Below are 13,518 nucleotides of genomic sequence, written 5' to 3'. Positions count from 1 at the left end.
AAACAAACAGGACGACACAGGGCGAGCGAGTAAAGAGCACAGGACAGAGCGCTGACTAGCAACCAAATGCTTTATTTGCAGAAGCAGCATATAAAGACATCATTGAAGGTGGCATAAAAGAAAGAAAAAGAAGGATAAGTGTTAGCCATGGAAATAATCCAGTTCTTTTGTTGATAGCATGAGGGACGCAGAACTGACACATGCGTTGCCACTTGTGAATATGGAAAAAGCCTCAAATATTTCCGGCGCACTGTTCACTATATATTCCAATTATTTCACATTTGAAGATCAGGGTGCAACCACACGTGTTGCAGTGGGCAACCGGATGACTGCACGGGTTTTCTTTTAGCGAAGCGGCATGCTCGCGCAGCTGATCATTAATGCACTTCTCCGTTTGCCTGATGTAGCAACATTTACATGCCAGCAGGATCTTATAGACGACCTGCGTTGTACAGTCAATGAACCCTCAAACGTTATTCTTATAGCAGTTTTTTCACGTGACAGTGTCCACCCTGTTGACTATTTTGCACTACCTACTCAGTTTATTAGGATCATTGTACACAACCCTCACTCCTGCCTTAGATGCAGCTTTCATAATGTTACGGGAAACATGGTGTACATATAGAATGACAGCAAGCCTACATTTCGAAGGCTGTGACTGCATAGTTTGTTTTCCGGTGTTCTTAAACTTTTTTACCAGGTCACCAGCAACGCTGCACAACATGCTGGTCGGATAGCCTGCTGATCTTAGTCGGTTAACTTGTGCTGAAAAGCTCTGTTGAACAGAGTGCTTGCACAAACGCGTGAAAGCAGCTTGCAGACATGCCTTAGCGATGCCTTGTTTTACGAGTTTGGAGTGTGCAGATGAAAACGGGAAAAGCCTTTTCTTTGAGCGAGACGAGCACTATCTATCACCGACCTAATATCTCAGGGCTCAGCAAGCCCTGAGCAACCACTTCAAGGATGCAAGTGGAGTTAAGCCAACAAAGGTGAAGGCCGAAGCAGCCAAGTTGAGTCGTTGGGTCTGACCAAGCTGGCATCTTCTATGAGGGCTTCAAAGTGCACAACTTTGACTGTGTTCTTCTCGGTAAAAACACAAAGTGGAAACCCCTTTCTGTGTGATTGTGTCAGAATGGGAAACCTAGCAGTAACTTCTGGGTGCTTTCCTGCAAAAATCCCTGGGAAATTTGGAAGTGGACGACGCTTTCCTCATCCGGAAGCCACATGAAGTGTCTACTTTCTTGGAAAGTTAGTGCCCACCTTTCCTGTTGATGTCAGACTCGTACTATTCGTTACAAAGTAACCTGATTTTAGAGAAAGTTGGTGATTGCATCAAGAAGCACAAGGTAGTTAAGTTTGAAAATGCTTGTGGAATGAGTGTCTGCAGCTTCATGGAAATGCTCGCGTACTACATGAAATCCACCTTCATTTGCCATAACAATAAGCTTTTAATTCAAAAGCAGGGAGTGTCTATAGGTTCATGCTTGGCACCAGTACTTAGCAAAATTCTGTTGGCACACTATCACGGGGGCTTGCTCGCTCACCTGCAGCCGACAACCGTAATACTATTCTGTTTTGTTGATGATTTTCTAGTATTCTATCCAGTTGACCCTTGTGACACGGAGTTAACCTCCAAGACAATTATAGATGCCTTCAGTCAGATAATGAGGGATATTGTATTAAGAACAAAGGAGTCCATCAATGACTGTTTAAGGTTTGTAGATGCTGAAATTGTTTTTAAGCCTCGTCACGTAGGCTGGAGCTACTCGCTTTGCTCAAAGAAAGGGCTTCTCCCGTTTTCGTCTGCACACTCCAAACTCGTAAAAGGAGGCATCGCTAAGGCACGTCTGCGAGCTGCTTTCACGCGTTTGTGCAAGCACACTGTTAAACAGAGCTTTTCAGCACAAGTTAACCGACTAACATCAGCGGGCTATCCGACCAGCATGTTGTGCAGCGTTGCTGGTGACTTGGTAGAAAAGTTAAAGAATGCCGGAAAACAAACTATGCAGTCACAGCCTTCGAAATTTAGGCTTGCTGTTATTCCATATGTACACCATGTTTTCCATAACATTATGAAAATTACGGCTAAGGCAGGAGTGAGGGTTGTGTGCAATGCCTTTAACCCTTCGAATTATTTTGAAAAAACTTTCCCAGGTGGTCAAATTACTTTATTGCGGATCTTGAATGTACAAAATGTATAAATTCGGGAATAAATACTAAAAAAAAATTAGGAACCGTATTTTGGTGTCGGCATCGCTCAGAACTGCAAAATGTTCAATGGTATTTCAGAGTGTGGTACTCCTTGAGACACAGGTCTACGCACAGCGCCTTATCGCAGTCTGCACACCTAAAACACGTTGTCTGTTCTCCTCTTGGAGCGACTAGTTGTGTTGGCGCAAACATGACATCTTCTCTGCATGCGGCTGCCTTGGGCAGAGGTCTGAGGCATCCTCTCGCGTAAGCATGTTGCCGCAGAGAGCGAGAATACCTCATGAGCGGTGGTGATAAACAAGCTAAGAGCAGTGCCAATCAAGATAGAAATCAACTTTTGCCGCCCTGCAAGAGTGCTGACAAAGAGAAAAATCACGTTTCGCGCGCCTCCGTTGCGATCATCCGGTGGATCCGAAGCTGCGAAAGCACGTTGCCGGTGAGAGCGAGAATACCTCGCGAGCAGCGGTGATAAACAAGCTAAGAGCAGCACCAATCAATATAGAAATCAACTTCCGTCACCCTGCAAAAGAGTGCCGACAAAGAGAAAAATGACGTTTCGCACGCCTCCGTTGCGATCACGTGGCAAAACCGAAACCGCAAAAGGGGTGTTGCCACAGTCTGCGCAACGCACTCAAGCTAGAAGTCAGTTCTGTTTATCTCCCCAAGAAGGTAGCACAAATTTCAAACGCTTCTTGTAAGTCCTATGAGGTGGCAGCACCTCCCAGTGAGCACGCATCGTCATTATGGTGTGAAATATCAAACGGAGGGTCGAAATCGTACCCGTACAGCAAAGACCTTGCGGGACAGAGAACCGCCGCCGTACATGTACAGCAAAAACCTTCAAAGGGTTAATAAACAACAGATAGTGCAAAATAGTCAACAGGGTAGATATTGTTGCCCGAAAAAACTGCTTTAAGAATCGTGTCTGTGGGTTCATTGACTGTACAGTGCATGTCGTCTATCAAATCCCGCTCGATTGTAAAAGTTGCTATATCAAGCAGACAGGTGCATTAATGATCAGCTGCGTGAGCGAGGCCACTTTACTACAAGGAAACACGTGCAGTCATTTGGCTTCCCACTGTAACACATGTGGTTGCACCGCTATGTTTAAGAAGGGCAAAATAACTGGAAGATACAGTGAACAGCAGGCGCTGGAAATCTTTGAGGCTTTTTGCATATTCACAAGTGGTTAGGCATGCATCAGTTCTGTGTCCCTCACATTATCAACAAAAGAACTGGATTAGTATCTCAGTGGCTAACGCTTATCTTTCTTTATCTTCTTTTATGTCGCCTTCAATTATGTTTTTATATACTGCTTCTGTAAATAAAGCATTTCGTTGCTAATCAGCACTCTGTCTAGTGCTCTTCACTCGTTCGTCCTGTGTCGTGCTATTTCTGTTTTATTCCAATGATGAACCAACCAGCTCCTTTGAACACACTACACTGTTAATGTTCACTATGTGTATATTGTTGCAAAACATGTCAAATCCTCGGAAGGAATTACTTAAGATGGCATATCCTGGATGTACACGTGTTTCGGCTCAGAGCTTGTCTTGGCTAGCCCACAGATAGCAAGCCAACATGCTGGTCCTGTCGTATATTAATGACAGTGCAGCGAGTGCTTGTGATTTGCCATTGTTCGTGTGCCACTTACTGGTTTGACAAGCCATTGAAGCCACCAATGGCCAACTGAAATCAACAGGAGGCTTTTTGATTACCTTTCAGAGGCACCATGCTTGCATTTGTTTCACATATGCCCAATCGTGATTATTAGTAGTAGTGCAGCGGAACTCCATTGATGTGATTCCGTTTGATATGATTTTCTGGCGCCAACGTTTGCAATCGAGAACGCAAAAAAATTACACAATACAGTTAACTTCTTTTTTAACAGGTTATTGTAGCCATAAAATGCAATCTTCTGGCACCAACATTCAATGCATCACCAAACTGTTATTCTATATTCTAGATCCCATATGAATAAGAAAAGGCACAAAGCATGCGCAATCGAGAGCAGTAGGTGCCTGCCGACGCGGCTTTACTGCAGGGACGTGTTACCTTTATAGCAGTCAAGTCTTTTGGAATGGCTGATGGCGAGGCACTGAAGCGAGTTATCTGTAGCCTCAGTTTATATGTCGTCGCTCCCACCATGGCTCTTTGATCACTCACTCCTGCAGTTGTGCTTCAGCAAACAATGTAACTTGTGAAACCGGGCTGCGGTCATGGCAAGAAGTCCAGAAAATCGAATGGCAAAGGGATCTTGTTCCCGAATTTCATACGTTCTTATACATTGACTCTATGGGGTATGCAGTGGTGCTGCGAGGCTGTCCTAGTTATCGGGCATGTCCCGAAAATTGGGCATCCAGAAAATTGGTCGTTGACTGTATGTGGGCAACTTCTCTAGACGTCAACACAGTGTCCAAGACGATTGATTACGATTCCTCCCTGTTACTTGAGCCAGCATTACTGCGACTTTGGTTCACTATCAATGAAATTGTGGCTAATTTTCCATGATAGAAGCACAACTTCCCTGAGTTTTCCCCTAAGTGTTTCTAGACTATTCAAGATCGCTGAGAATTTCCGGTTTTCCCGGTTGGTGGACACCCTGCATAGTCTGCAAATACTCAGGGAAAACTCAGGGAATTTGTGCTTCTGTCAGGGAAAATTAATCGTAATTTTATTGAAAGGGAACGAAAGTCACAGTAATGCTGGCTCGCGTAATGGAGAGGAATCGTAACGAATCGTCTTTGACATGTTGCGTTGCCAGCGTACAGTCAACGACCGACTTTCCGGACGCCCAATAACTTGTGCGGCTTTGTGGTACCACCACGTACCCCATAGAGTCAATGTATATAAACATTTGAAATTTCAGACAGTTGTGCTTAACTTTCCAGCTGCTATAGAAAATCGCACTTGTGACAAAGTTCAGGCCTCATAATGTGCAATGAGCTTTCTATCAGTTGATGGACATAGTTCATATTCAAAAATATTTGCTTCTGTATGCGTCTCCTTTCTATTCGTATTTGATAATGTTCAACTCGATTTGCAATGGGCATTACCATTTTTTCAAAGGTATGTTATTTGCTGTGCATTTTACTGACCCCTGCCTTCTGTTTTCTTTTTTAATAAGATAAACATTACTCCTTACTATTCAAACTGGATTAAGTCACCTTTTTTTTTTAATTTTTAACACGCTTACTAGAGAGTGACAGCAATGAGCGACATGGTGTCAGCCCGTCTTGACATAAAACAAAGTTCTGTGTCACTCAGGGAATTTGAAAATGTCAACTTGGTAGACACGCTGAACCACATACTGAATGAAATTTCACACCTTGAGGCATGCTGTCCTTCTAGTGTCTCCTGTTAGCTAATTTGCAGACTTTTTTGGCCAACATAATTTAGTGCACTCATGCCTGCATTAAGGAGCCACTTTATGCACTGATAGCATGGCCTTCCATGCAAAACGTTTGCACTGCTCATACTCCATGTCGGTGCACGCGCGAGATCATCACAAAACACACCTTTTGTGCAGCACCCCCACGAAGAACAATGGTGGCAACTGTAAGTCCGGGTGGGTAGCCTTTTTCTATTGCACTCAGCGGGATGCGGCAGGCTGCTTGAGAGGGCGCATAATCTAGTGACCGTGGTTATTGGTACAGTTCTTTTGTACCTAAATGATCCTTATAGCTGCGTAGATTTCTGCCCTCTTCCCCTGTGCAGCATACGCTGACTGGCCACAGCCGCAAAGTTCTGGCGGCCAAGTTCCTGGGTGACACAGGGCGAGTGGCATCAGGCAGCCATGATCGCACCCTCAAGATCTGGGACCTCCGCAGCCGAGCCTGTGAGTTGTGCCCTTCTCACATAAGGTTGGGGGCACTGTGCCATCATTTCATTATTCATTTCATTTTTCATTTCATTTGTTATCACTTTTGAAGGCCTTTGGGCCTTCAAGGTGATAATAAGGGGGGCAATACAAACACGTCCAAGAGTGGTTATGTACAAAACAACAACAAAAAAGAAACATTGTTGATTTTGTATGACTTTAAACAATCAAAGGAAAATTTCGAATTTGAAGAAGTAACATGGCAATACATTCGCAAAAAAAAAAGAAAAAAAAAAACTAGGTGGAAGGGTTGACAAGGGTAGACTATTCCAAGTGGTTTATGATGAGTTCATGAACGACGTACACTGGGAACAGAAAGCTATTCAAAGTGATTTGTTAGGTATTCACGAAATTTTTTGTGGTCAGTACAGGTAATGAAGTTGTCAGGGAGTGCATTCCAATAAATGATGGCATCAGGAAAGAAGGAAGTGGTTATGGCAGATGAGCGGCTGGGTAAACATGCTATGGCAGAGCTGTGACTTATGCGAGAGGAAGTTCGCAATGGTGGTTTAAGAAGGCGGTGCCTTGAGCGTGGATTGTAAAAAAAGGAGTGCAGCAAACAAAGACGTGATATGATGCAGCATAACTTCAGTGTTGGCAGACCTATTGTTTGCTTCAAAGAAGTGACACAAATGTACCATGAGTAATGTGAAGTGATGAAGCGGGTGGCTCGGTTTTGAGTGGATTCCAATGATGCGGCTAGGTAATCTTGAGATGGATGCCAGACAGCGGAAGCAAATTCGAGTTGTGGACAGACAAATGTCACATACGCCAACTTCTTTACTTCTGGGGATGCCTTCTTTAAATTTTTTTGTAGATACCTGAGTGAGCATGTAGCTTTGCTACGTATTGTTTCGATATGTGTTATCCAGGAAAGTCATGACGTTAAAATGAGACCCTGACAGAGCTAATGCGATAAGTGGACTGAAAGAGACTGCGCTTTCAGGTAAAAGACATCAATTTGCATTTAATTAAGTTGAGAGGCATGTGCCATTTTTCGCACTATGACGAGATGGCATCAAGGTCACGCTGCAGGAAAAGAACATCGTCAGAAGAGTTAACAGTGTTGTAAACTATGCAGTTGTCTGCGAAAAGTCATAGTTTACAATGTATGCTAGTAGGCAAGTCGTTCACATAGATTAGAAATAATAAAAGGGACCGACAGGTGCCCTGAGGGACGCCCGAAGTCACATCGGTAAGAGGTGAGTGGTGATTGTTTGTGGAAGTGTATTGTGTGCACCCGGATAGGAATTGTTCAATCCATCTGAGTAAGTTGTTGCAGATCCCAAGTCCAGATAGCTTTTGCAGTAAGAGCTTGTGAGGCACCTTGTCAAAAGCTTTTGAATAATCAAAGAAAACGGCATCGGTCTGCAGGTTTCTGTCCATGATAAGTAGAATGCCGTGGGTGAATTCGGCGAGTTTGGAATCGCACGATAAGTACTTTCGGAAACCATGCTGAAATGGGTAGAAAAAATTAATTGCTTCCAGGTGTTTCATCAGGCTTGAGGCTATGATGTGTTCTAGTAATTTTGAGGGGATGCTTGTAAGGGAGATTGGGCGGTAATTGGCAAGATTCGAGTGGTCACCTGATTTAAAGATGGGCAAGATATTAGCTTTCTTCCAGTCACAGGGAATGGTCCCAGTTTCTAGTGATTGTTTGAATAGTATGCAGAGTATTTGTGCTGATACATGAGAGGTGTTCTTCAGAAGTTTACTACTTATACCATCACAGCCAGTGGAAGATGATGGTTTAAGACTATTGATTAGGTTAAATATGCCCTCCGCGTAAATGTCTAGGTCTGGCATAGTTTGTACTGAATCAGTAAATGTGGGCAGGTCAGATATGTGAATGGGAGCATTAAATACAGAAGAAAAGTAGTTATTTAGGGCAGTTGCACATTCATCATTATGAATAGGTTCACCATCGAGGTCAACAAGTTCGGTGGTGTTAGATCTGTCTTTAGTGGAGAGCATGCGCCAACATTTATTTGGATTTGATTGGAGAATGGAGAGCAGATCGTGACTGTTAAATTTATCTTTGGCTTGACTGACCTCCTGAGTATACAGTTTTACGCATGCGCGATATCTTTCCCACGCTGCAGTGTTATTGCTTTGATTTGCTTTCCTTTAGAGACATCTTTTACTTTTCGGAAGAGATTTTGCACGTTTAATGAACCAAGTGTTGTTATAATCTGATTTTGCAACAATAGTGGGTATATACTTATCTTTTAGGTATAACATTGTGTTTCTAAATAGCTCCCAGTTGGAGTTGACTGAGCATGACGAGAAAGTGGTCTGAAAGTTCTGCCAAAATGACTCCACTGTTTATAGCCTCATAGTTACCTTTCCAGTGGTGAGAGATTAGTTTTTGGGTAGATGCTTTCTTACTCAGTGGGAGACAAATTATGTGCAGGAGGCTACAATAGCTGCGGCCAGGTATCGCGATAATGGCGGAAATGTTGCCCGGGTGACTTGTGAGAAGTAAGTCGAGTATGTTATCACCTCTGGTGGGACCACCTGCTGGAGGTTGAAATCTTCTGTTACTTCAAGAAATTGTTTCGCATCAGTAGAAAAGGTCGCTGTTGATACAGACAGCATACTCCTGTTAATGTGGGGGTAATTAAAATCTCCGGAAAGAAAAAACGGTGCATTCGGCAGCTTGTGTTTGTTTGCTAAGGATTGGGACAGCAACTCAATGAAAGCTTGCTGTTTATCAGGTGGTCTGTAACAAATGCCAAAAACTGATTTTATCGTGTTGTTATAGACACATGCCCATGAAAGTTCAAGGTTACTATCATGACATATTAGGTAAGATGATAATGTCTTTCTAACAGCGACAAGAACGCCTCCTCTCCTTCAGCCTTGTCTATTTGTCTATCATTATGGTGTAATGTGAAGTTAGTGTTAGACGGAAAAACTTCGTTATCGTCTATGTCCGAGCTCAGCCACGTTTCTGTTAGCAAGATGATATCAGATTCTGTGTCGCTAATATGGCTGTGTAATCTACGCTGTAAAGTGAATGTGCAAACAAACAAAAATTGAAGTATAAAATGTCTTTTCACATAGTCATTGTATAATGTACAAACTATATTGTTTATATGTATTTTCTACATCGTACTTGCTCGTTCTTGTGTTATATTTGCTTTTCTCGTACATTGAATTATCATATAAGCCGAATGCACTTAGGAGCAAGAGCCCCTGCCAAGCCATATGGCCTTTAGCTCTTGTTTCCTCTTTCTGTAACAAAGAAAGAAATAAACTTCAAAGTTCAAACCTTATTAAATTCAGTGCAGTGGTTGCCAAGAAAAATTATTTCTCTTTTGCCATATATTTATAGAGAAAAGCCCCTCAGCTAGAGGTTCCTCTTAAGCAGGAGTGAGTAAAAATGCGTGCATTAGATGGTCCTTGAGCCACACTCGGGCTTGGTGAAAAAAAACACACATTCTATGGATAGCGTACGTTCCTGTGAACATCTCAGCCTAATTTTGCACTCGTGTGTGATGCATGGGGCTCACAATTGAAGCATGAAGTCGCATTTTTCTGAAACACTATTCAACAGAGGCATTCCCACCCTTTCAAGGCTGCTGGCAGCTGCCCTTTGGCATCAGTGGACAGATTCCCATAGAGCACTGTCATTGGCCATTAGTTGACATCAGTCAAGAAGCGTATTTGCATCAGTGTGCTTCTTCCTGCTTTTACTGTGTGTATTCATCAACATAGTTTACCAAAAATTCTGAAGTAAGCAAAGATCTGTGTTTCAAATTTTGATAAGAATTACATACTTTCAGAAGAAGCCAACTATCGTATGCTCACACTCGGGAATTAAACTTTGGCCACTATGCTTATCGATGTCGTAGCCGTTGGGTCTCGCAAATTTCTATTAGTTTGAACTAGCCTCTAACGATACATAACTTAAGGTTGGACCACATGTAAGCTTGCAAGTGGACACTCACTCCTGGCTGCTCCTGGTTAGACACCTTGGAAAACATTGCCTCATAGTGAGCCATTGATAGTGCTTCAAAATGCGCAATTCGGATGTGGCTACTATCCGTCGGTCAAGCTGGTGCAGGACAAAGCTGATCTGCACCATGTAGCACGGCCATAATAATGTCCCTCCGTGAACTTTTCTGCCAACCAGTTCAGAAGAGTGTCAATCAAGGGGTTTTAGACCAGACTGGAGCAGGTGACATCATCACAATATAGCATCTTGTTCACGCTATGGTACATAACAGTCTGGAGGTTTTCGTGTCTGACTTGACCGGCCCGGTACTGGCATTGGGTTGCTTGGGGCAGCCTCGCGTATTCCTGGCCCCTGCTTTGGTGTCCCAAATACTTGGGGGCTGGTGGTTCCTTCTTGGCACTCAAGGGTCACAGGCTCTGTTGTCCAGGTCACGCTCCCCCACTCATGGCTTGATCTGGTTGCTGTGTCAACGAATGTTCACCCCCTCTGGACCATCGGTGTTCACCTTGCGAGTGCCTTCCAATGATGTGATTCGGGCTGGGATCCATGGCTCGCCTCACCCGAAGTTGTTTACCCAGGCAGGTTCCCCCGTCCGCGACACACCAAGAATGGGGCAGTCAACTGGAGACTGCGGGGCGAGAGGCCCCATAGGCGCCACTGCGTTGCCCAGGCTGGAACGGAGCTCGTAGCCCATAAGGAGTTTCACTGGAGTACGGCCCCCGGCCTGCGGCGTGCTTCAGTACCTGTGCAGAATCCTTGCCAAACGTGTTTTCAATGACTCATGGACACTCTTCTTTGAAGATTCTTTAACAGTTCGCATGACACGTTCCGCGAGCCCGTCGGACTGTGGATGATACAGTGCTGTCCGGAGATGTGCTATGCTATTCAGCTTCATACACTCTCGAAATTCAGCACTTGTAAATTGCAGGCCATTATCGAATATGAGCATCCATGGCAATCCGAACGTTCCGAACAAGGTGCGCAGGGCTTCTGTGGTGGCATGGGTTGTGTTGCTTTTCAGGGTTACTGCTTCGATCCATTTACTGTGTGAATCTACAACGACCAGTAGCATGTGTCCATTGATTGGCCCGCAAAGTCAATATGCAGCCTTGACCAACACTCGCTCGCTCCTCGCGATGTGACCAGGGGTTTACTGGGGGGCATAGGCGCTGCTTATACGCAACTGGGACATGACTTGACTATGTTCTCAATCTCGTTACCGATCCTGGGATACCATAGCGGAGAGTGGCCCAGCCGCTTCCTTAAGCAAATACCTTGATGCAGCAGGCGTAACATTCCCACTCTTGCACTTTTAGGCACGATTATGCGATGGCCCCAGTATAGAAGCCCATGACTCCAAGATATCTCAGCCTTCCGGTTGAAGTATAGTCGCAAATGCAGGTCCTTGGGCTCCAAGTTTCTTGGCCATCCTCCCTGCACCCATTTTTGCACCTTTGCTAAGTCCTCATGGTGCGAGGTGAGAGCGGCTAGTTGTTTCGCGGACATAACACCGTCATTGAGGTTTTCGATGAGCAAGACCCCCCATACTCACCATCCCCGGTTTCTTCCAGGGTCTCTGGCTGAGACGTTGCGGACGTTGGGAGTCGGCTGAGGGCATCTGCTGGAATGTTGTCCTTTCCTGGCTGGTGTTTGATGACGTAGTCGTATGCACTCAGCAGCACGGTCGATCGCTGGATTAGGGCGGCGACCATCACTGGTACAGCCCTATCTGGACAAAGAAGTCCCACAAGCGGCTTATGGTCAGTCAACAGTGTGAATGGCTTACCGAGTAGGTATTGCCAGAATTTTGAGAACCCATAAACTAGAGCCAGAGCTTCGTGCTCCAGCTGTGAGTAATTTTGCTCGGTTTCCACAGTACCCAAGAACGAAAGCCTATGGGCTGACACACCCCGTCCCTGACATCATGTTAAGCACTACACCGATCTCATCCGGGAAGGCATCGCATTCCAGGATAAGAGCCTTGCGCGGGTCAAAATGCACCAGAAAACCAGCACAGTTGAGGAGGTCCTTCACCTTTCTGAATGCCTGTTGTTGTCTGGGACCCCACTCCCACTTGGCTTCCTTGCAGAGCAGTTGATACAGTGGTGCCATGGCCGTAGATGCACTGGGAAGAAACTTATGGTAGTGTGTTACCATGCCCAGATACGACCTTAATTCTGCGAGGTTCCTCGGCACCTGCACCTGAAGAATGGCATCTACGTTTTCCGACTTTGGTTGATGTCGCTGAGCACTAATTCGATGTCCCAAGAAATCCACCTGTGCTCAATGGAACTTGCACTTGTCCGCATCTAGCGCACGCTATTTTCCCGAAACCACAGTAATACTTCGTGCATTGTGGTGCAGTCATTGTGTTTCTCTGCGATGATGACGTTGTCTAAGTAGACCTGAACCCCAGGAAGTCCATGCAAGATGGTCTCCATGCGGCGTTGGAACACTGCCAGCGCGGAAGCCACTCCAAATGGCAGGCGATTCAAGCTAAACAATTCTTTATGCATGTTTATGGTCATAAGTAGCATGGCTTCCTCGTCGCACGGTAGCTGATTGTAAGCCTCCCGCAAATCATGGTGAAAACCTGACCGCTGTTCAACGTTGCCAGGATATCTTCCACCCGGAGCAATGGATATTGCTCAGTGTGACAAGCTTTGTTTACCGTGAGTTTAAAATTACCGCAGTGGTGAATGCCATTGTTATGCTTTACTACTGGCACCACCGGTGTGGCCCACTTAGAATCAGGCACAGGGACAATAATGCCAGCGGCCAAAAGGCGCTCAAATACAGCGTCTACCCTTGTACAAAAGGCTTACGGGACTTTGTGTGCTTTCCAGAATTTCGATACCACATTGTCCCACATCTCAAAGTGTACCGGCGAACCCGTGATGAGACCTAGGCCTGATGCAAACATGTCAGCGAATTGTCTTATCAAACAGTGCACGTTAACATCATCCATCTCGCCGAAGGGCATTTGCTCACCTGTCATGCTCACGTTCATTATTGGCGCCTCGAGCATGTTGAACGCCTGGATCAGATTGCATGCACACAGGTTGGGGCCGGAGCAACCGAGGACTGTCAGGGATCCATCCATCGACCGGTTTCCACACGAAACTTTGAGCTTGAGTTGTCCACGAATGGGAAGTTTCTCAGGTAGCAAGTCAGTTTAGTGGCAAACCACGCAGCTTGGGCCACACTGTTTTGTTTTGCTCATAGGTGGGCCACGTGATGACCGACACTGGTGACCCTGTATCGACCTACCTGTCCACTGGAACGCCCTCACAATTTGGCGTGCGCTCCATGGGTTGCGGGATGCCGACGTGGCTGACATGGCTGTCCGCTGCTTCCAACGCGAATATACCGTCCGTGCCCACAGCTGTGCCCTCCTCCTGAGACAATAGGTTATGTACCTGACGTGACAGCCCTGATGGCCCTTAAATGAACTCTCTCTCCCAAC

General features: G+C 45.3%; 1 protein-coding gene across 3 annotated transcripts in view; it reads left to right on the top strand.

Moving 5' to 3' along the window:
* Positions 1 to 13,518, top strand: part of Atg16 (Autophagy-related 16) — a 456,887-nt gene that overhangs the window by 325,293 nt on the left and 118,076 nt on the right. For all 3 annotated transcript variants that reach the window (XM_075682849.1, XM_075682848.1, XM_075682850.1), the window contains one exon: positions 5,929 to 6,049. In XM_075682849.1, coding sequence (XP_075538964.1) covers positions 5,929 to 6,049 — 121 coding nt within the window. The remainder of the gene's footprint in view (positions 1 to 5,928; positions 6,050 to 13,518) is intronic.

The sequence above is a fragment of the Dermacentor variabilis genome, chromosome 2, assembly GCF_050947875.1.
Source record: "Dermacentor variabilis isolate Ectoservices chromosome 2, ASM5094787v1, whole genome shotgun sequence".
NCBI lineage: Eukaryota > Metazoa > Arthropoda > Arachnida > Ixodida > Ixodidae > Dermacentor > Dermacentor variabilis.
This window is presented reverse-complemented; position numbering and strand designations above follow the sequence as displayed.